Here is a 20,842-nt window from a genome sequence, read left to right on the forward strand (position 1 = left end):
AGTTACAAATTTTTACTAATAGGTCTGAAATTTCATTTTTTAGTTCCTTCAGAACTCTGGAGTGTATACCATCCGGTCCAGGTGATTTACTACTCTTCAGTTTGTCAATGAGGCCTACCACATCTTCTAGGTTCACCGTGATTTTATTCAGTCCATCTGAATCATTGCTCATGAAAACCTTCTCCATTACGGGTACCTCCCCAACATCCTCTTCAGTAAACACCGAAGCAAAGAAATCATTTAATCTTTCCGCGATGGCCTTATCTTCTCTAAGTGCCCCTTTAACCCCTCGATCATCTAACGGTCCAACTGACTCCCTCACAGGCTTTCTGCTTCGGATATATTTAAAAAGGTTTTTACTGTGAGTTTTTGCCTCTACAGCCAACTTCTTTTCAAATTCTCTCTTAGCCTGTCTTATCAATGTCTTACATTTAACTTGCCAATGTTTATGCTTTATCCTATTTTCTTCTGTTGGATCCTTCTTCCAATTTTTGAATGAAGATCTTTTGGCTAAAATACCTTCTTTCACCTCCCCTTTTAACCATGCCGGTAATCGTTTTGCCTTCTTTCCACCTTTCTTAATTTGTGGAATACATCTGGACTGTGCTTCTAGAATGGTATTTTTTAACAATGACCACGCCTCTTGGACATTTTTTACTTTTGTAGCTGCTCCTTTCAGTTTTTTTCTAACAATTTTTCTCATTTTATCAAAGTTTCCCTTTTGAAAGTTTAGCACGAGAGCCTTGGATTTGCACACTGTTCCTCTTCCAGTCATTAAATCAAATTTGATCATATTATGATCACTATTGCCAAGCAGTAATGTCTGCACTAAAGATTTAGCCCTGGACAGTGCATATCAAGCGTTTTTGCAACCTATGATTAGACAAGCCCAGAGTATCACGGGCTTCATAATATAAGCCAAAAACATACTGAGGCTATTTATGACTGTTGCATTATACACCTTTATAGAGTTTCTTTTTACAGCTGAATCTTTTTATTGTGATTTGTCTCTATTTTTCAAGCTGTGTTTTGGGTCATAATTATTTTGATTTGGCACAGCATCCAGAACCTTTTCCATGGCAATGTTGTGCAAGGAGGGATCTTGGTTCACCAGGACAATTGGCTGATCAGGGCAAAGTCCTTTCAAGAAAACGTATCTGCTTCTCGATGAGTAATTCAGTTGCTACAGGATTTGGAATAGATTGTCAATTTTTTCAAGAGCTGTCTTCAACCATCTCAGACACTGGATTACCTGAGGCTCAAGTCGATACAAACTTAGGCCTGGTGTGACTAATGAAACAGAAGGTCCAAACATTGGGGGACCAGGTTTAGAAGTTGCAGGCCACCAGCAGTCCGAAGGCATGGTCTTATCTGCAGACATTCAGCTCTATGGCAGTGGCCTTGGATCTTGTACTGTGGGCGAGGGCACACATGTGTCCTCTTCAAAGGGCTTTGCTCTGCAGATGGAATCTGCAGTCTCAAGCTTATTTAATGAGGCTTCTCCTGCCAGAGCAGGTGAGAAATTCTGCAGTGGTGGCTGGCAACGAAACACCTGGAGTGGGGACTGGACTTGATGTCACAGACCTAGATTGTCGTAACAATAGATGCCAATTTGACAGGCTGGGGAGCACAATGTTAGAAGCTGTTTGCTCAGGGCTAATGGAATTCTGAAGAAGAGAAATCCCAAGATGGGATAAAAAGTACAGTCCATTCATGGAACCAGAAAGTAAATGGAATATCGCCATTAAACCCTCCTGATTCTTGGGCACCGAACTTCAGCCTTCAAAGCGAGAAGCCTCTGTACAGTGGATTGTACAGCCTCTCTCCTCTCAACAGAGCAGCAAGGAGAAACCATAAAAGGCGTTAGAAACAAGTTGAACAAATGCTAGGATATAACCCTGCCTTATAATTTCTAGGACCCACTGGACTGTCGTAATTTGGGCCCATCGCTGGTAAAACAGACAGAGGTGGCTGCCTATCTCTGTAACCAGAGATAGGGCCCCCAAGACTTCATTATGAAGTCCTGGAGTTCACTGGATCCACAGATCCATCTTTACCTCCTTTCTAAGAGCAAAAGCACTGGTCCCTGGAGAAGGACCTGTTCCTCTGACTCAATGCATTCCAGCCCGATCAGAATCTCCTTGAGTCCCGATACCTATTATGAGACAAGAATCTCTGAGTTGAGCCCTTCATCCTATCTTCTGAGAGCCTTGGAACTTTGGAATCGCCCCAAGCCTTCACTGCCATCTCCAACTCATCCCCAAATAAAAACTGACCCTTGAAGGCAACGTAGTCAAAGGAAAATTGGTTCTTACCTCCTAATTTTCTATCCTGTAGTACCACGTAGGGATGTGAATCGGGCTTCGGACGATTGAAAATATCGGACGATATTTTCAAAATCATCAGAAATCGGGAGCTCCCCCAAAACGATAGGAAAACCCCACGATATTGATCGTGGGGGTTCCCTTATCGTTTTGGGGGAGGGCAGGAAAAACGGCACACAAAAATAACTCCTAAACCCACCCCGACCCTTTAAAACTAATCCCTTAACTTCCCTCACTCTCCCGACCCCCCCCCCCCCCAAAAAACTTTTTACAGATACCTGGTGGTCCAGTGGGGGTGCCTGGAGCGATCTCCCACTCCCGGGCCGTCGGCTGCCACTAATCAAAATGGCACTGATGGCCCTTTGCCCTTACCATGTGACAGGGTATCCGTGCCATTGGCCGGACCCTGTCACATGGTAGGAGCACTGGATGGCCGGCGCCATCTTGAGCTCCTACCATGTGACAGGGGCTGACCAATGGCACCGGTAGCCCCTGTGACATAGTAAGGGCAAAAGCTATCGGCGCCATTTTGAATACTGGCAGCAGACTGTCCGAGTGCAGGTCGCTCCCGAACCCCCGCTGGACTTTTGCCAAGTCTTGTGGGGAGTCAGGAGGGTCCCCCAAGACTTGCCAAAAGCCCCTGGTGGCCCAGCGGGGGTCCGGGAGCGATCTCCTGCACTCGGGCCATCTGCTGCCAGTAATCAAAATGGCGCCGATAGCCTTTGACCTTACTATGTCACAGGGGCTACCAGTGCCATTGGGCAGCCCCTGTCACATGGTAGGAGCACAAGATGGCACGGGCCATCCAGTGCTCCTACCATATGACAGGGTCCGGCCAATGGCACGGATACCCTGTGACATGGTAAGGGCAAAGGGCCATCGGCGCCATTTTGATTAGTGGCAGCTGACGGCCCGGGAGCGGGAGATCGCTCCAGGGACCCCCACTGGACCACCAGGAACCTGTAAAAAGTTGTTTGGGGGAGGTCGGGAGGGTGGGGGAAGCTAAGGGATTAGTTTTAAATGGTCGGGGTGGGTTTTTTGTTTATCGGGCGCAGCCGATAAACAAAACCACGATCAGGCCCGATGAAAAAAAAAACCACATGTGAATTGGAACCGGAATCCGAACCGGTTCCGATTCACATCTCTAGTACCACGGTTCAGTCCAGACAGTGGGTTGAGCCTCCTGTCCAGCAGAGGGAGAAAGAGAAAAACTGAAAAGGTATCCTATTTCAGGACAGTGCTCACCCTGCATCCCCTTCAGTATAATTGATATCAAAGCTGCCAAACTAGTACAGAGAACCAGAATAAGATCAAGCAAGTAAACAACTATAACTATCAAAATGGAACAGGAAAAATCAAACATGTCTGAAAAAATGTTCTTACACAGCTATCAATATATATATATAGCAGAAACCTCTGGTGCCGTATAATTCGGATGAACTTCCAAATGCATTATAGCTCAAAACAGATGGTGGTGAGCAAAAAGGGGAAAATGGACTGCCTACCCGAGCTGAGTTTCGGTGGTGGTTTGCGAAGCTATGCCATGATATGGCAGCGATTAAGTCAGAGTTTGGGGCGATGGTGGCGGAATTGCGGGGGGACATTACCAACCTTTGTCACCATGTGGAGGAGGTGGAAACGCCACATAGAAGAGCATGCCGTTGATCGTAATGTGTATCATGAGGAGGCAGCAGGTTTGGCAAAGATGGCATAGGATCTTGAAAAGCGGCTTGAGGATCTTGAGATTTGGGGGTGTGCAGGAATCACCCACATTTTCAAACTGTTTCCAAACAGTTACCAACATTTGCACTGATAGTGTGTTTGGATGTCAACATTGAAACACTGCCGACTATTAAACTGGATAGAGCACACAGAGAACTAGGTGTGCAGAGGGGGAACATGCCACGTGATGATATAGCTTGTTTTCCCAACTTTGTAATTAAGCAAAAAGTGACTATGATGGCTAGAAAAATGGGCCAAATCCTATGAAAAGAGCAGAAGGTGGAAGTTTTTCCAGATCTTTCTACAATTTCTATAAGGAAACGCAGGGACTTCAAAGGCATCATTTCCATTCTCAGGAAGGAGGAAATCAAATACTGCTGGCTATTCCCCTCTGAGCTTCAGTTCTCAATTCGTGGTAAATCAGTTAAATTGAAGACGGTGGCTACAGAGGTGGCCTTTCTGTGAAATGCAAATGTATCAATGCCTGCGGGGGAACAGATTGCATGAAGGAAAGATGACAAGATCAAGTGGCAGAGAATGCCGGGAGCAGGGAGAAGACTTTGGAGGCAGTCATCACTTGGAACAGCGTATGAGGACTGGACGATAGAGATCTGACATAAGAAAATTATTACTTACCTGCTAATTTTCGTTCCTGTAGTACCATGGATCAGTCCAGACAGTGGGTTATGTCCCCAATCCAGCAGATGGAGTCAGCACAAGCTTTGAGGGGGCGTATCCATATATACTACTACCCCCTCTGCAGGAGTTCAGTATCGAGTATATCAAAGCCAGAGTAGAAACCCCCGAAGGATCAAGTTTGTGGAAACAGATAATGAAAACAATTGTAACCGCAACAAGTAACTGCAAACATCCTACCAACTTGTAGGGAGCTGTGAAAAACAGCGAAAAGAAACGACTGTGAAGACACAGAACACTGCGAGCAAGAAGTAGCGCAGAGCTGAGCAGGATCAAGAACCCAAACGCGGTGGGCGTCTGGACTGATCCATGGTACTACAGGAACGAAAATTAGCAGGTAAGTAATAATTTTCTTTTCCCTGTACGTACCTGGATCAGTCCAGACAGTGGGATGTACCCAAGCTTCCCTAAATCGGGTGGGGTCCTGCGAGGCCTGCTCGGAGAACCTGCTCGCCAAAGTGTCCAGAGACCAACGAGGCGAGGTGCAGACGATAGTGCCTCGAGAACGTGTGTAACGATTTCCAGGTGGCTGCCCTACAAATTTCCTGCGAGGATACCGAGCGAATCTCCGCCCAGGAAGCCGCCTGAGAACGTGTAGAATGCGCTACGATTCCGGGTGGGGGAGTCCAACCCGCCCCAATGTAGGAAGCAGCAATGCCGGCCTTCAGTCATCTGGCAATGGTAGTCTTCGAGGCCTGAGACCCCTTCTTAGGACCGGCCCAGAGTACGAAGAGATGGTCAGAGGTCCGGAACTCATTTGTAGCCTCCAGATAGAGGCGCAGAGTGCGCTTGACATTCAAGAGACGGAGAGACTTTGGCTCTGAGGAAGAGAAGGACGGCAACTCCACAGTCTGGTTCACATGGAATGCAGAAACCACCTTCGGAAGGAAGGAGGGAACGGTGCGAAGCGAAACTCCAGAGTCGGAGAAACGGAGATAGGGCTCTCTACACGACAGAGCCTGCAGCTCCGAGATGCGTCGAGCGGAACAGATGACCACAAGAAATACAGTCTTGAGAGTGAGATCCTTTATCGTTGCGCTGCGCAGCGGCTCGAACGGTGGTCCTGACAGGGAGCGAAGCACAAGGTTAAGACTCCAGGAGGGACAAGGGTCCCGTAACGGAGGACGCATATGCTTGACACCCTTGAGAAAACGAGCAATGTCAGGATACTGTAGAAGAGAGCCCCCATCGCTCAACAGCGAACCAAGGGCGGCCACCTGAACCCGTAGTGAATTATAGGCGAGCCCTTTTTTCCACCCCCGCCTGTAGAAACTGAAGGATCTGAGGTACAGAAGCCTTAGCGGGTCTCGTGGCCTGGCTGGTACACCACAGCTCGAACACCTTCCAGACTCGAACATAGGCCGCCGACGTCGATGTCTTTCGTGCCCGCAATAGCATGGATACTACCGCCTCCGGGTAGCCCCGACGCCGGAGGCGGCGCCTCTCAAAAGCCAGGCCGCAAGACAGAAGAGTTCTGCCTGCTCGAAAAATACCGGGCCCTGATGTAGGAGCTGGGGGAGGTGCCCCAGCCTGATTGGCCCGATCACCAGCTGTAGCAGGTCCGCAAACCAGGGTCGCCTGGGCCATTCTGGGGCGACGAAAACCACGGTCCCCTGATGGCTTTCTATTCTGCGGAGCATCCTGCCCACCAGGGGCCATGGTGGAAAAGCGTAGAGCAGAAGATGTGGCGGCCACGGGAGGACCAGGGCATCCACTCCCTCCGCGCTCTCTCCGGCGACTGAAGAAGCATGGAGCCTTGGCGTTGCGAGCGGACGCCATCAGATCCAAGTGGGGGGCCCCCCACCGATGGACGAGAAGTTGCATCGCTTTGTTGGAGAGAGACCACTCTCCGGGGTCCAGCAGTTGACGACTGAGGAAGTCCGCCTGGACGTTGTCCACACCAGCGATGTGCGAGGCCGCTAGCCGGACGAGATGACGCTCCGCCCATTGCATCAGCAGCGCCGCCTCGAGCGCGACCTGCGGGCTGCGCGTGCCTCCTTGTCGGTTGATGTAGGCCACGGTTGTAGCGTTGTCCGATAGGATTCTGACTTCCCGGTTCCGAAGAAGCGGGAGGAAATGTCGCAGTGCTAGCCGGACCGCTCTGGTTTCCAGACGGTTGATTGACCACTTCGCCTCCACCGTGGACCACGTCCCCTGCGTGGCGCTTCGATCGCAGACTGCACCCCAGCCTGCTAGACTGGCATCGGTGGTCACCACCACCCAATTTGGCAGATCGAGGGACACGCCACGGGCCAGGTTCGGCGGATCCAACCACCAGCCCAGACTGTCCCTGGCATTCTGCGGGAGCGGGGAGAATCATCTGGTAGTCCTGCGATACTGGTTTCCAACGGGAGAGGAGCGCCCACTGTAAGGTCCTGAGGTGGGCGAAAGCCCAAGGTACAAGGTCGATGGTGGACCCCATCACTCCCAGGAGTTGCAGGTAGTCCCAGGAGGTGGGCTCTGGTAACGCAGAGAACCGTCGTGTGTGATCCCGCAAGGATTGAGCTTTGTCCTGGCGCAGAAAAACTTTGCCCAGTAGGGTGTCGAAGGTCGCCCCCAAAAAAAACCCAAGCGTTGCGAGGGCATGAGGGAGCTCTTGGAGAAGTTCACTACCCATCCCAGGGAATGTAGAAACCGTACTACTCGAGTCACCGCTGAGCGTCCATGATCGAATGACTTCACCCGGAGGAGCCAATCGTCCAGATAAGGATGAACCAGGATGCCCTCCTTCCGGAGAGCTGCCGCCAAGACTACCATGATCTTGGTGAAGGTGCGCGGCGCCGTCGACAATCCGAACGGGAGAGCCGTGAACTGAAAATGCTGGTCCAGAATTTTGAAACGAAGGAAACGGTGGTGGTCCGGGCAGATGGGAATGTGCAGGTAGGCCTCCGTTAAGTCCAGGGAGGCGAGGAACTCCCCCCGATGCACTGCTGCTCCGAAGGGCACGGGCGCAATAGCGCCTATCTCCCGGAGTCTGTCCAGAGTCAGCTGCACCGCTCCTCTCTTGTGGTCTGAGCCACAGGGGGTAAAGATGGACCTTCCCTGCGGGGGGCGGACAAATTCCAATGCGTAGCCATGTTTTATGGTATCCAGGACCCACTGGTCCAAGGTGATCCGTGCCCACTCCGCGTAGAAATACGTTAGTCGGTCCCCAATCCTGGGGACAGGGGAGTGGGCGAGACTGGCATCATTGTGAAGACTTGTTATAGGGGTTCCCGGTTCCGGGAGTAGTGCGTGCGGGCCGACGCCCGCGAAAGGAGCGCGACCAGGGCTGAGACCTGGGGGCGGATGACCGGGAGCCCGCCTGTCTGTATCCCCTGTAGCGCCGTTGCGCTCTGGCTCTGGTCCGAGAAGAAGAAAATGCTCTGGATGGTCGAAACCTATCCTCCGGCAGCCGATGAACAGCGTTCTCCCCCAGGGACTTGAAACAAAGGAAAAACAAACTTACCCCTGGCTGCAACAAGAAATAAACAGCAAGGCCGCAGAGAAGAGACAAGGAAGATAAGCCACTCCCCAGAAGTTGAAAGAACTCTGCCTTACTTTTTTTTTTTTTTTTTTTTTTAAACTTAATACAAACTTGATACAAACTTGATCCACAGAAAAAGACAACAACAAGCCATAATCAAGCAAGAAAGTGAAGAAAAAGGAAAAGGAGGGGAAGCCTGATTCCCCTACTCGCATCTGCTGGAGTCAGAAGATACTGAACTCCTGCAGAGGGGGTAGTAGTATATATGGATACGCCCCCTCAAAGCTTGTGCTGACTCCATCTGCTGGATTGGGGACATAACCCACTGTCTGGACGGATCCAGGTACGTACAGGGAACTAGGAAATTTGTAGAAGACTCTTGAGTTCTGACTTGCTTTGGCTTATCTTTAAGAATGATGGTTTAACCTTTATGATGCTATATTGGGTAAAAGCTCGGACGGGGGGGGGGGCTGAATATTAATTTTTTTTAATGTTTTGAATTTGCATAGGGCTTTACACCCTCCACCGACACCACCCCCTTCCCCCTGGTCCTCCCTCCTACTTCCCCCCCTCTCCCCTATCTTCCCAGCCCCCAGAAACCTGTTAGCAGTTTGCGCTAGACATAACCCCGCTGTACACGTGTATCCCCAACTATATCCTTTCAATAACTGTTTTAATTATAATCCGTTATAAATATAAGATGTTACCTACCTAATCTATATATAAACCTGCATTGCCCCGAGCCCTTAGTTCTTAACTACCTTCATTGTTTCACCTTCTCTCCCTTTAAATGATTTCAGATATAACTTGTTACAACCTTGTTCCATGACCTGTTCCATACGTAAAGTTTTGTTATATGACATGTTCTATGTATAATTGTTTGTTCCAATGTAAACCGGGGTGAAGGCTTTTGCTAAACCTCGGTATATAAAAGCTCCAAATAAATAAAATAAATAAATAAATATTGCTAAGTGATTCTATATTGCAAATCCAATTAATAAAATTTAAATTACAAAAATAAAGAAAAAAAAGAACTTGTGCCAAAACTGCGCAGCATCATGCTCCAAGCATAAGAGGATTTTGCCCTTTTTAGTTGGATGTAGATGTAGATGTTTTTCTTTTTGTAGAAGAGGAGTAATAAAAACAAAGAAAGGGAAAAATATACTAGCGTGCAATGTAATGACCATTTGCAAGAGAAGAAAGATTGAGAGCAGCACTTTTCCATTCTGATGCTGTCTGATGACATCACCCATTTGAGTGGCTGATTTTATCCTGATTGTCTATGGAGAGAAACATGGCCATTGGGCTCCTTGGAAAAACAATAACTGAAGGAAGTGATGTCCATGACATCATGCACATACTTAGCGGAGCATGCCAAAAGCTTCTAGAAACTATGATGCAAAATTCACCCACCTGTGAGAACTTCACATCCTGCTTGTCCTTGGGAAAAAAAAAAAAGTTTCTGTGGAATATTCAAAATTAATTAGAGCTACTACTATTCTTTGGTTGGGGGGGAGGGGGGGGTCAGGCACTGGCAGTTTCCTCCTGCTCCTTTGGGATTCCAGTTCAATCAGATTGAGGCTACAGTACCATGAGCCTTCATTCGGAACTATTTGGAGATTTTTCTCCTTATTTTATATGCCACCCAAACTCAGCCCAGTCTTTGGCCAGGGGTCCTGCACCAGGGCTCTTTCTGGAACTCTGTAATCATGGGCCCTAAGTCTGGGCATAAGGTGCCACTATTGCATGATGACTGGTATTCCCTTCCCACAGGGGCTATGAATGTTGAATCCATAGCATCCTCCATTCCTAGTCAACCCAAGGAGCAGAAGTCCTAACCTGGGAATCAGCCCAGAGCCTCTGCAAGGCAGTGCATAGCACTCCATTGAGCTTTTGGGTTGGCCTAGAACAGTGGTTCTCAACCCTGTCCTGGGGACCCCCCAGCCAGTCGGGTTTTCAGGATATCCATAATGAATATGCATGAGAGAAAATTTGCATGTTATGGAGGCAGTGTATGCAAATTTTCTCTCTTGCATATTCATTGTGGATATCCTGAAAACCCGACTGGCTGGGGGGGTTCCCCAGGACAGGGTTGAGAACCACTGGCCTAGAACATCAACACTTTTAATTATAAAAGGCTACATTCAAAAGAACTAATTCCATTTTAATACGCTTTGATATTTAAAACTATAAAATACTATACCTGTGCACCAGTAAGCTCACAATTTTTCATGGTAAGAGCAGCCCCAGTTAGAACACAAACTCCAGTTCTTTCACATTTCAACACACAATCAACCAGAGTCATGTGTCCAGACTCCACAACTACAATGCCATCTGATGTTCCCCGCTGGACAAATGTGAGGTGCATCAGTTTCACATTTTGAGCTTTGGATGCTACAAAGTTGTCATAAACAGGATCTGAGACTATCACAATTTCCTCTCTCTTTCCAGCTCCTAATGTAAGAGAAAAATATTTTTTAAAACCAAATAAAATATCCTTCAGACAATGAAGAGAGGAATGAACTTAGGTTTAGAAAAGTAGGATCTGTGAAGGAGAAGGATTATTACTCTATGGCAGATCAGTTAATTTTATACTGTTAGATCTAGAAAAACAGTTACCTTCAAACTCCAGACTTTTCATTAAAAGAGGCAATTAGGATCAAGAGTAGCAATGGTCAGTTTATATTTTCTTCTAATTACTGGAGATTTTAACTTTGCATTAGACTTATCTGGGGAATCATTTGGACATCTATATAGCACCCCAAGGTGCTTTACAAAAAAGTGCATTTTAATGGAAGTAATGATCAATATGCATGAAACATATTACATGTATGTGACACCTTTTCCTCAAATATTGCCTATGTACATTCAACATGGATGCAACCTCTAAACATGTGCTATGGATGTGGGAACCCTTGAATAAGAGTGTTCAAGTCATCAGTGTATGCATCAGGCTGAACTGAGGACCATACAGTGGGTGAAATGGAGCAGAGGGAATTTAATAATTTCTCTTCATTTCCATAATTATCTGCTTGCAATGGATTCAACATAGATCCAAAGCTGAACAAGAATGGATGGGTCACTGATGTATCTACAGAAGCACTAGTCAGAGAGCAAGTGTTACAGATAGAGTTGCTTACCTACAACACGTGTTCTCTTAGGTCAGCAGGATGCTAGTCCTTACAGATGGGGCGACATCATCAGATGGAACCCAGTATGGAAATTTGATTTCAAAGTTTCCAAAATATTTGAGCATACTCTATTGGTGGAGTATGCTATACTACCATGTTTTCATACAGGCCCCCTTCAAGCTAGAATTTAGCTTAGACTTGAAGAAACCAACTCCAAGGACAGATGGGTGTGTTTTGTGAGGACTGACATCCTACTGTCTTTGGAGAATATCTGTTACAAATAAGCAACTATGCTTTCTCCAAGGAAAAGCAGCATAGTAGTCCTCCACATAGGGAATTCCTAGCTACAGACTGCTCTGAATGAAAAAAGGGAAACCTCAAAACTGTGCCACTAGGAAAATTGTGTTTAGCTATAAGACATTTTTGTATTTTCTGTCTTTTTTATAGACACAGCATGGTAACAAAAGAGTTTTATACCTCAAAGAGACTCTTCAGGGCAGACTGGCCATACCTACTGTCACATCAGGAGTCCCAGTTCAAGCAATAATGTGATGTGAATGTGTGAAGAGAAGAGCTCCAAGTCACAGCCTTGCATATCTCCATCATGGAAGCTGATCTTAAGTAGGCTACCAATGCCACCATGGCTCTGAGCCTTGACATGTCCCAACAGATTCAAGCCTACCTAGGCATCACAGAAGGAGATGCAAATTACTAGCGAATTAAGAGTGTACTTGGCAATGGCACTTGCAAGTGTGTTGATGTTTAAAAAAAAAAAAAAAGGTAAGCTTGCTAATGGCTTCTGTCCATTTCAGTTAGAAGGCCAGGGCTCTCAAGTCCAAATTTTATACCGCTTATTGACCTTCTTAGACATGTGGCCTAGGAAAGAATGCTAGGAGGACAATTGATTGGTTAAACTTAAAGTCCAACACTACCTTAGGAAGGAACTTAGGATGCATGCATATAACCATCCTATTTTAAACATATGTGGTATAAGGTATATAAGTCACTAGGACCTGTTGCTCACAGACTCATCAGGCCAAAGTGACTGCCATTAAAATATCTTGCAAATCAGGTACTTCAGTTCACAGGAATCGACAGGCTCAAAGGCAGCTTTCATCAAGTGGGTCAATACCATATAGAGGTCTCATGATACCACAGGATGCTTATTGGGAGATTTCAAGTGAAGCAAACCCTGCATAAAAAGGACAACTAAAGCCTGTACAGAGATGGGTTTATCTTCTACATGAAAGTAAGATATAGAAGGGAATCATTTTTGTGTGGCGTGAGAGAGAGGATCTAGGGCCTTTCCCTCATACCCAAAGACAAACGTCCTTCGTTTAAAACAATATGATTCCCTTGTGGCATCCTTCCTAGAAGCCAGAGGAATTCAAGACACTTGCTCAGATTAAAGGAATTCAACAATATTCTCTCAACATCCAAGCTGTGAAGGCTAGGGACCCAAAGTTGGAATGGGTACAACAGACTCTAATCTTCAGTGATGAAAGATGGGGAATTCCTCAGCCTGACTGGATTCCTGATGGACATCTCCTACAGGAGTGGAAAACAAATATGTCTTGGCCAACAGGGAGCTATGAAAATCATAGTTCCCTGGTCTCTTGAGTTTCAACAGCTTTTTACCAGTGCCAAGATAAGCATGAACACAGGTCTCAATGAGACAGGGTCATTCATCAAATTGCGTTAGGGCCTTATTGCGGAGTAAGTGCCCTCACGCCTGCGATAATGCCATAACGAATGTGTTATTTATCATATTGTGAGATATGTATGCACATTTTTTAAATTTAGACAAAAGGGAGGAGTTTTGGTGGTGTTTATGAAAATGAGGGTTGTTTAATGTTGCATGTGATATTTAACACATGTTATTGCATGTTTTAATGCCGGAAATAACTACACCTTTTTCCCTGGTGTTATGCTGGCTGATATGCCTGAAATGGGATTTGTGATAAATATTGCAAATCTTGTTTTGGGCAGGAGGGGATGAGCGAGACTCTAGGGATGCACACATATTAGTCAACCTTTTATACACTGTAGGAGGGTCAACTAGTAAGTCGACGTGAGGCTTTGGTGCTGGTCTAGGCTTTGGGGGGCAGTTTTACATGCACAGTCAGAGCTACAAATAACAGTACACATGAGTGCAGATTTGATGCGATTTGGAGTGAGGAAAGGTACACAAAGATGAGATTTGTACAATGTACTCTCAACCTAGCATCTAGGTAAAGAGTTCATCAAACTTGGTTGAGAGTACAATGTACAAATTTCATTTTTATGTACCTTTCCTCACTCTAAATCACATCAAATCTGTACTGATGTGTACTGTGCTGTTCATACCTCTGACTGTGCATGTAAAACTGCCCCCCCCCCCGCCCCCAAAGACTAGACCAGCACCAAAACCTCACCTCTAGTTACTAGTTGACCCTTCTACACTGGTATAAATAATTTACTTATGTGAGAGGCTTATAAAGACTCTCTCTCTCGCTCTTGCTCTCACTCTCTCGCCAGAAGCAGCCCAAAATATAGAAATGCCTGTCTGGCACTTCTCAACTTGCAAACTGAAAATAACACAGGTGCAATAAAGTTAACACACATTGCAGTAAAATACCTATGCAAAGCTCTAAAATAGATTGCATTACAGTATCTAAAAGATTACCCTAACCATGCCCTTATTTATTTATTTATTTACTTTTATCGTGAGCATTATTCATGCAAAATTTATAGCAAAATAATGAATCTAGGTCTTAGATTGATACAATTTGAGGAGACAAATACATTCCCCTGATGCAGATTCTATATTGAAACACAAACCAGGGTCTGGGTTCTTATTCATTGCAGTGAGATTTACATGAATTGATCATCACTGGAAGATAAGTATTTGACTTATCTATAATTCTATAAACTCTATCAAAAAACTGAACTGACCAATAATTATGTTGTAGGCTATGAAAGCGATTATACGCTAGTAGAACCTATTATGAGGTCTCATATATATAAAAATCTTTCACTGGAGTTAATGTATATTTAAAATAACTAATCAATTCTGAAGTTGCATATCACTCCTTATATACCTCCATGTTGACACCTGCCTGCCACAGTATTCTTGTAACAAGCTAATCGTATACAAGTTTAATACCATCAACCCTCTGTCATATTATTGGTGAGGGTCAATTTATTTTAACCAGTGCATTTTCAGAAAAACAAGGAAGCAGAAATGATGTAAGAATTCCCAACAGTAAACCAGAAATAACTCACCTGCAGGGAAGAATATAAATTCATTCTGGTCCTCAATTCCACTTACCTGTCTGGAAGAAAAATTCCTCTGCAAGGAGTTTGCAAACTCTTTAAGATACTGGCAGCACAGGGAGGGCCCTGTCCTGGTTTGATTGCATTAAAGGAAATTATCAGGTAAGAATTAATTTCACCACCACCTTCATCCAGTCAGATCAGGATAAGCCAGACAGTGGAATGTAGCCAAGCTACACCCTGATAGAGTGGGATGCTGCCTCAGTCCCTCGCAACACCACCCAAGATGAAGGAAGCCTCCTTTCAAGCCCCAACATCCAAGCAGTAATGCTTAGAAAAAGTATGCTTACAGATCTTCAAGGAAAGACCAATCGCAACTCCACCCAAAAAAACTGCCTGTGCCCTTGAGGAAGGCACCCGTACCTGCTTCTACAAAGGGATATCGGAATTCACATAATCTGCTGTAATTGCCTACTTAATTCAGCTCACCTCAGGCACTCTGATCATCTTTTTGTCCTGTATGGCGGAAGAGTATGACGGACTCTAGGGCTACAGTGGCATGCTGAATTAAGTAAATGTCTCCTTCCATCCAAGGGATACATCAGAGCATGGTCCTTAGAATCTATCTGCTTATTTAAAGAAAGAAGAGACAACTGATTCAAATGACGATCTGAAATGACCTTTGGAAAGAAATAGGACATTATAGAAATCTGGACACTTTCCTTTGTAATTAACAAAAAAAAAGCTCCTTAGGCCGCACTTGCAATTCAGAAAACCCTTTGAGCCAAAATAATAGCGACTAAAAAGACTGTTGTCAATATGCGCAGCCTGAAGAATTAACTTTAAGAATAGCAAACTGCGGTCCTGCCAAGAATGATAAAATTAAGTTTCAGTCCCAAGGCAGAACTGGAATCCAGAGCAGAGGTCTAATATGGTTGACACCCGTCATGAAGCAAGACACATCTGGATAAGAAATACCCTTATAGGAAGAGAGAGATGCTATCTGCGTCTTCAACACATTAAAAGCCAACCTTCTTGCAAAAATTCCCCAGGGCCATCCAGTTACCCAAGAACCAATCCTCAGAAACTCTCCAAACCCGTACATAAGCTAAGGAAGTGGAGAACTTTCTAGCTGTCAGTAGCTTAGCCACCACGGCCTAGAAGTAACCCTTCTGCACTAAGCATGCCCTCTCAAGGACAAACCAGAAGACAAATTTGATTCAGATCCTGGTGAAACACCAGACCCTGTAAAAGTAATTTCTTGTGAGATGGCATTTCTAGAGGGCTGTAACACAGCAAACACTGAAGAGCACATACCACGGCTGGTGAATCAGTCTGGAGCAACCAGCAGTACCAGCCCTGAATGATCGGCAATCCTTTGCAAAAGTCTGCCTAGCATGAGCCAAGAAGAAAGAAAAAAGTATAGCATCCCCTCCGTGGGCCATTCCTGAACAAGGACATGAATCCTAGCCAAGCGTCACTTTCTCAGCTAAAAACTTTCATGCACCTTCGCATTCTGGCTGGTCACCAGCAGATCCCAGTTTGGATGACCCCCACTTCACAACAATTTGATCAAAGGCTCTTTGAGAAAGGGGCTATGCTCCTTGATCCACAATATTGTTACATTAATCTTCTAAAAGGAGCCCAAAGCTCCCAAGTATCTTTAGAGATGAGACTCCTTTCATGGGAGGACATGACTTGTCAGGCCTCATCATCATCTCACCTAGCAGATGTGGACAAGGTTTAAGCAGGTGAGATGATGATGAGGCCTGACAAGTCATGTCCGCCCATGAAAGGACCCTCATCTCTAAAGATACATGGAAACTTTGGGGTCCTCCTGGAAGGTTTATGTATGCTACTGCTGCAGTCCCGTCAGACATCACTCCACTCTCCTACCCCAGTTACCAAGGCACAAACTGATGGAGAGCCAATTAAATCGCCATGGCTTCCAAATGATTGATGGAGCAACTCAGTTCCTTGGGTGTCTATTATTCCTAAGCAAATAGCTTCTGCCAGCACACACACACACCCCCAAGGCCAACAAACTGGTTGCTGTTGACAATATGATCCAGACCGGGGTCAACAAATTCATGTGCCCTCATCCATGACACTATATCAAAGGCTGCCACCAAGGAGGGATAAGACTACACTGTCAAGTTCCTGGTCATCCCCAATTACTGGATCTGGCCACACAATTTTGTACCCTTAAGATGTACCCGGCCTATTTTCATATCGAACCAAGCTCCAAGATAATTCAGCATCTGAGAAAGCTGAAGACTACTTTTGGAAAAGTGACAATCCATCTTAAACCCAGTAACAAATGGCGCACTGGGATCCTGAAAAAGCTTTTATCAGCTAATCATTCAAATAAGGGTCTACCAAATACCCTTCCTTGCGCAGTGTTTCTGCCACTACCAACACTACCTTCAAAAAGATTATAGGGCCAATGCTAAACCCAAGGGTAGATCCAGCATAGCCCTCTGCTTCAACGGCAGGGTAGCAAGACTGATACTTCACTTTCAATGCATAGCCAGCATGGCTCTCTGCTTCAACGGCGGGGGGGGGGGGGAATGAAGAAACGTGGATCTATATTCAGGCAACAACCAACAAGGACTGAATTACATAGTCTGGATAAACAGGTAAGCATGGGTGTAGCTTGCTTATTGCAGTGGTTAATACCCCTAACTAATTAAGCTATTTCACTTAGATGCAGTTCCAACACTGCTCTCTACATTAATGGCGGGGGTAGAAGGGAAATAGAATAAAAAAGGTTACTAAGAGCCAAGAGTAACAGATAAGTATGAGAGAGAAAAAAAAAGGGCAAAAGCTTGCTGGGCAGACTGGATGGGCCATTTGGTCTTCTTCTGCCGTCATCTATGTTTCTATTACCAGAAATCTTGAACATTCCATATTGAAATATGAAGATAATTTTCCATGATGTCCAAAAAGGTCAGAGATCCTCCTTTCTTGAACCACCATAATTACTGGTCCCAAGGTGTCCTTCTTGACATGGGCCACCTTCACAAAGCCATTGACCCACGTCATCCCTATTCAGGATGAAATGAAAGGATCTTTCCTCTTCCAGAACCACAAGTTAAATAAAGTAGTGCCCTAAATCTTCCTGGTCCTTTGGCACCAGAATTAAAGCCTTCAAGTCAAGAAGTCTCTGCAGAGTATGCTGTACAGCTTCTCTTTTCTTGAACAAAGAAAAAAGAAACCATAAAGTATCGGAAAACAAGAAAAGCAAGTTCTAGAGCTTCATGAAGATTTAATATCTCCAGGACCCATTGCTCCAGGCTCAACTCAGATAAAACAGAGACAGATGGCCGCCTATCTCTGGCACTGGAGATAGGGTCCTTCACTGCACTGTCCTGGAGGAACTGGAACCTGTGGCCCCCATCTTTACATTCTTTCTTGGATGGAAAAAAATTGGAATCTGGGATGATTTAGTCAAGTTAGTCTAGGAGAAACAGTTTGCTGACCAACTGCACCTTCAGGGATGCTCTTCCAAGAGAAAAGAGACTGATTATGGAAGAGGAGCTCCACTTCAATTTATTTATTTATTTATTTTTGAAGTGAGTTCTTACTGTCAAATGGTAGCCATCCATCATCTTCAATCTAGCAGATACTACTGTTATATGTACGGAACAGTGGGGATCAAAATTTGTGATCCCTGGATTACTTGTATTTTAACTGCTTTGAAAATTTGTGTATAATCTTCAAATTTATCACCTCACACATTGCTCTCTTTTCCAGATTAATGAATAAGTTAAACACTGAGTTCAGTAAATATTCCTGAGGCTCTCGGCTAATTCTCTTTCCATTCAGAAAACTGACCATTTAGTCCTACTCTGTTTCCTATATTTTAACTTGTGATTTATCCACAGTAAGACATCCTATCCCATGACTTTTTAATTTACTGAGGCATCTCTCATGAGGGTTTTTATCAAATGCTTTCTGAAAATCCAAATACACTTTATCAAATGGCTGTCTACATGATTGTTCCTACTTGAAATAATTCTAATAAATTAAAAAGGCATGACTTTCCTTTGTTAAATCCATTCTGGCTTTTTCCCATTTATTTATATGTTTATTTATATGTTTAATTTTGCTCTTAGCAATAGCTTTCACTATTTTAACTGATAATGAGGTCATGCTCACTATTCAATAGCTGCTTGAGTCACATTGGAGCTTTTTTGAAAATTGGTTTTATATTGGCTACCTTCCAGTCTTCAGGTACAGAAGCAGGCTGGAAAGTTACAGATTACCAGTAGTAGGTCTGCCGTTTTATATTTGAGTTTCTTTAGTACCTTCGTGTGAATATAATTAGTCCCTGTGATTTGTTACTATTTAGTCTGTCAATTTACTCAAGCACCTATTCAGGATTCATAATGATTTGTTTTAAGTTCCTCTGAATCATCACCAACAAAGAATGGCTCCGTATCAAATATGTCCCCCAACATTCTCCACAGTAAATACCAAAGCAAAGAAGACATTTAGTTTTTCTGCTATGGCCAGTGTGCCAGTGCACCATCATCTAAAGGCCCAACTGATTCCCTTGATTTCTTGTTTTTAATATATTGCGGAAAGCTTTATTCATTTTTGTCCCCATGCCAAGTACAGTTTCTAAGAGATAGTCTTGTGCCTTCCCATTTTCCTAATTGAAAATGGAAACAATGGAAAGTTACTGCTTTCCATTGTTTTAAAGGATGCCTTTATGGCTTTAAGAGCCTCTATTACATCACCATTTAGCTATTGAGGGAGACCCTTTTCTTCTTTTGACCTTTTAATTTGTAGAATGCATCATCATCTGTGTTTCCAAGATGGTACTTTTAAACAGTTCCCAGTAGTCCAGTGAATTTTTCATATCTGGAGAAAAATACAGTCTTTGTATAGGTTCTAGTTTGAAGATCTCCATAAAGACAACAAATATATGTAAAGGGTGCAAGGGTAATTGAGCCTGACATCATGTCTATCATGATAGCCAAAGGCCTAGAACTCACATGCACAATCCTGTTATCGCAAGCTCTGTAAGACTTTCACCTATGAAATTGGATGGTCTACCTTCTCTTGACAAGATCATGATGGCTAAATAAAGAAGTACCCATACAAGTTCTGAGAAGGCACCATCATGCACTTTTCCCAATTGATTACCTACTCATGGGACTTATTTCTTTAAAGGCATTTATTACCAACCCTTCTTACATTCAGAGCAGGGTACAATGTGGAACGTATACAGACAATAGAGAGAAGGGAAGGTAATGTAAAATCTTAGGTGGGGGGGAAAGGACAGGCATCAAGGTCTGAGTTCTGTGTGAAAAGGCGTCATCAGAGAAGGGAGTAGAAGGCTAGGTAGTATCTCCTGCCAGGGGACTGGCTGAGAATAGTCCGTTGTCATCTTGGTTCGGGAATGATCTCTTGAAGAGAAAAGTTTTTAGGGCTTGTTTGAAGAGTGTTCTTTCTTGGAGACATCTTATTGTCTTTGGTAGGCTGTTCCATAGGAGCAGTCCAGCAGAGAAGAAAGTGCATTCTCTGGTTTCTACTAAGTGTGTGAGTTTTGTGCCTGGACTACTACAAGAAATGATGAGTCTCTAACTTACAGATTAATCTAGATATGGAATACAACTAGTCATCAAACTTTGAAAGAGAATTAGTGGAGCAAATACTTTTGTGAACATTCTTGGGGCTGTGGCCAACTTGAAAGGCAAGGCTCGGTACTGGTAGTGGTTTTGAACCATAAGCCAGAAAAACTAGTGGTGAAACTCTGCTAAAGGTATGTGCAAATATATATCTGTAAATCTAGCAAACAGAGGATCTCCCCTTCCTGACTTCACCTTCAGTATAATGGGAAACAACTTCATTTTGAAATATTTCAGCACCATGTTCAAAATCTCTACATCTAGTACCAGTCAGAACAAAATTTGGAGTATAGTTTCTTGAACCTTTCCAGGCATGATACCAGCATAATTGCCTTGATCTGAATGAGATATTTCTGCCTTCAGTGTCCTTTGGAACACTGGAGATGATGCAGGAATAGACCGATAGGGACCTCTTAATAGAAGCCCCATTACTAATTAATCCTGGGTGAAAGAAACCAGCCCTCCTGTGATACTTGAATTTTTCCCATCCTAATTTGATCTACTGACGAGAATTATTTGGTAAAGACCTCTGTTTGCCAGCTTAGGTATAATCTGTTTCTTTGCTTTCTATTGCAATGAGCTATGCCAGAGCTTTCCAAACTGTGTGTC

At 44.5% G+C, this 20,842-nt stretch overlaps 1 protein-coding gene across 1 annotated transcript in view; it reads right to left on the reverse strand.

The window, feature by feature from the left end:
- The window catches only part of SHCBP1L (SHC binding and spindle associated 1 like), a 385,813-nt gene that overhangs the window by 112,733 nt on the left and 252,238 nt on the right, over positions 1-20,842 (reverse strand). The window contains exon 9 of the mRNA XM_029617645.1: positions 10,412-10,662. Within this exon, the coding sequence (XP_029473505.1) occupies positions 10,412-10,662 (251 nt within the window). The remainder of the gene's footprint in view (positions 1-10,411; positions 10,663-20,842) is intronic.

The sequence above is a fragment of the Rhinatrema bivittatum genome, chromosome 10 (assembly GCF_901001135.1).
Source record: "Rhinatrema bivittatum chromosome 10, aRhiBiv1.1, whole genome shotgun sequence".
Lineage (NCBI taxonomy): Eukaryota > Metazoa > Chordata > Amphibia > Gymnophiona > Rhinatrematidae > Rhinatrema > Rhinatrema bivittatum.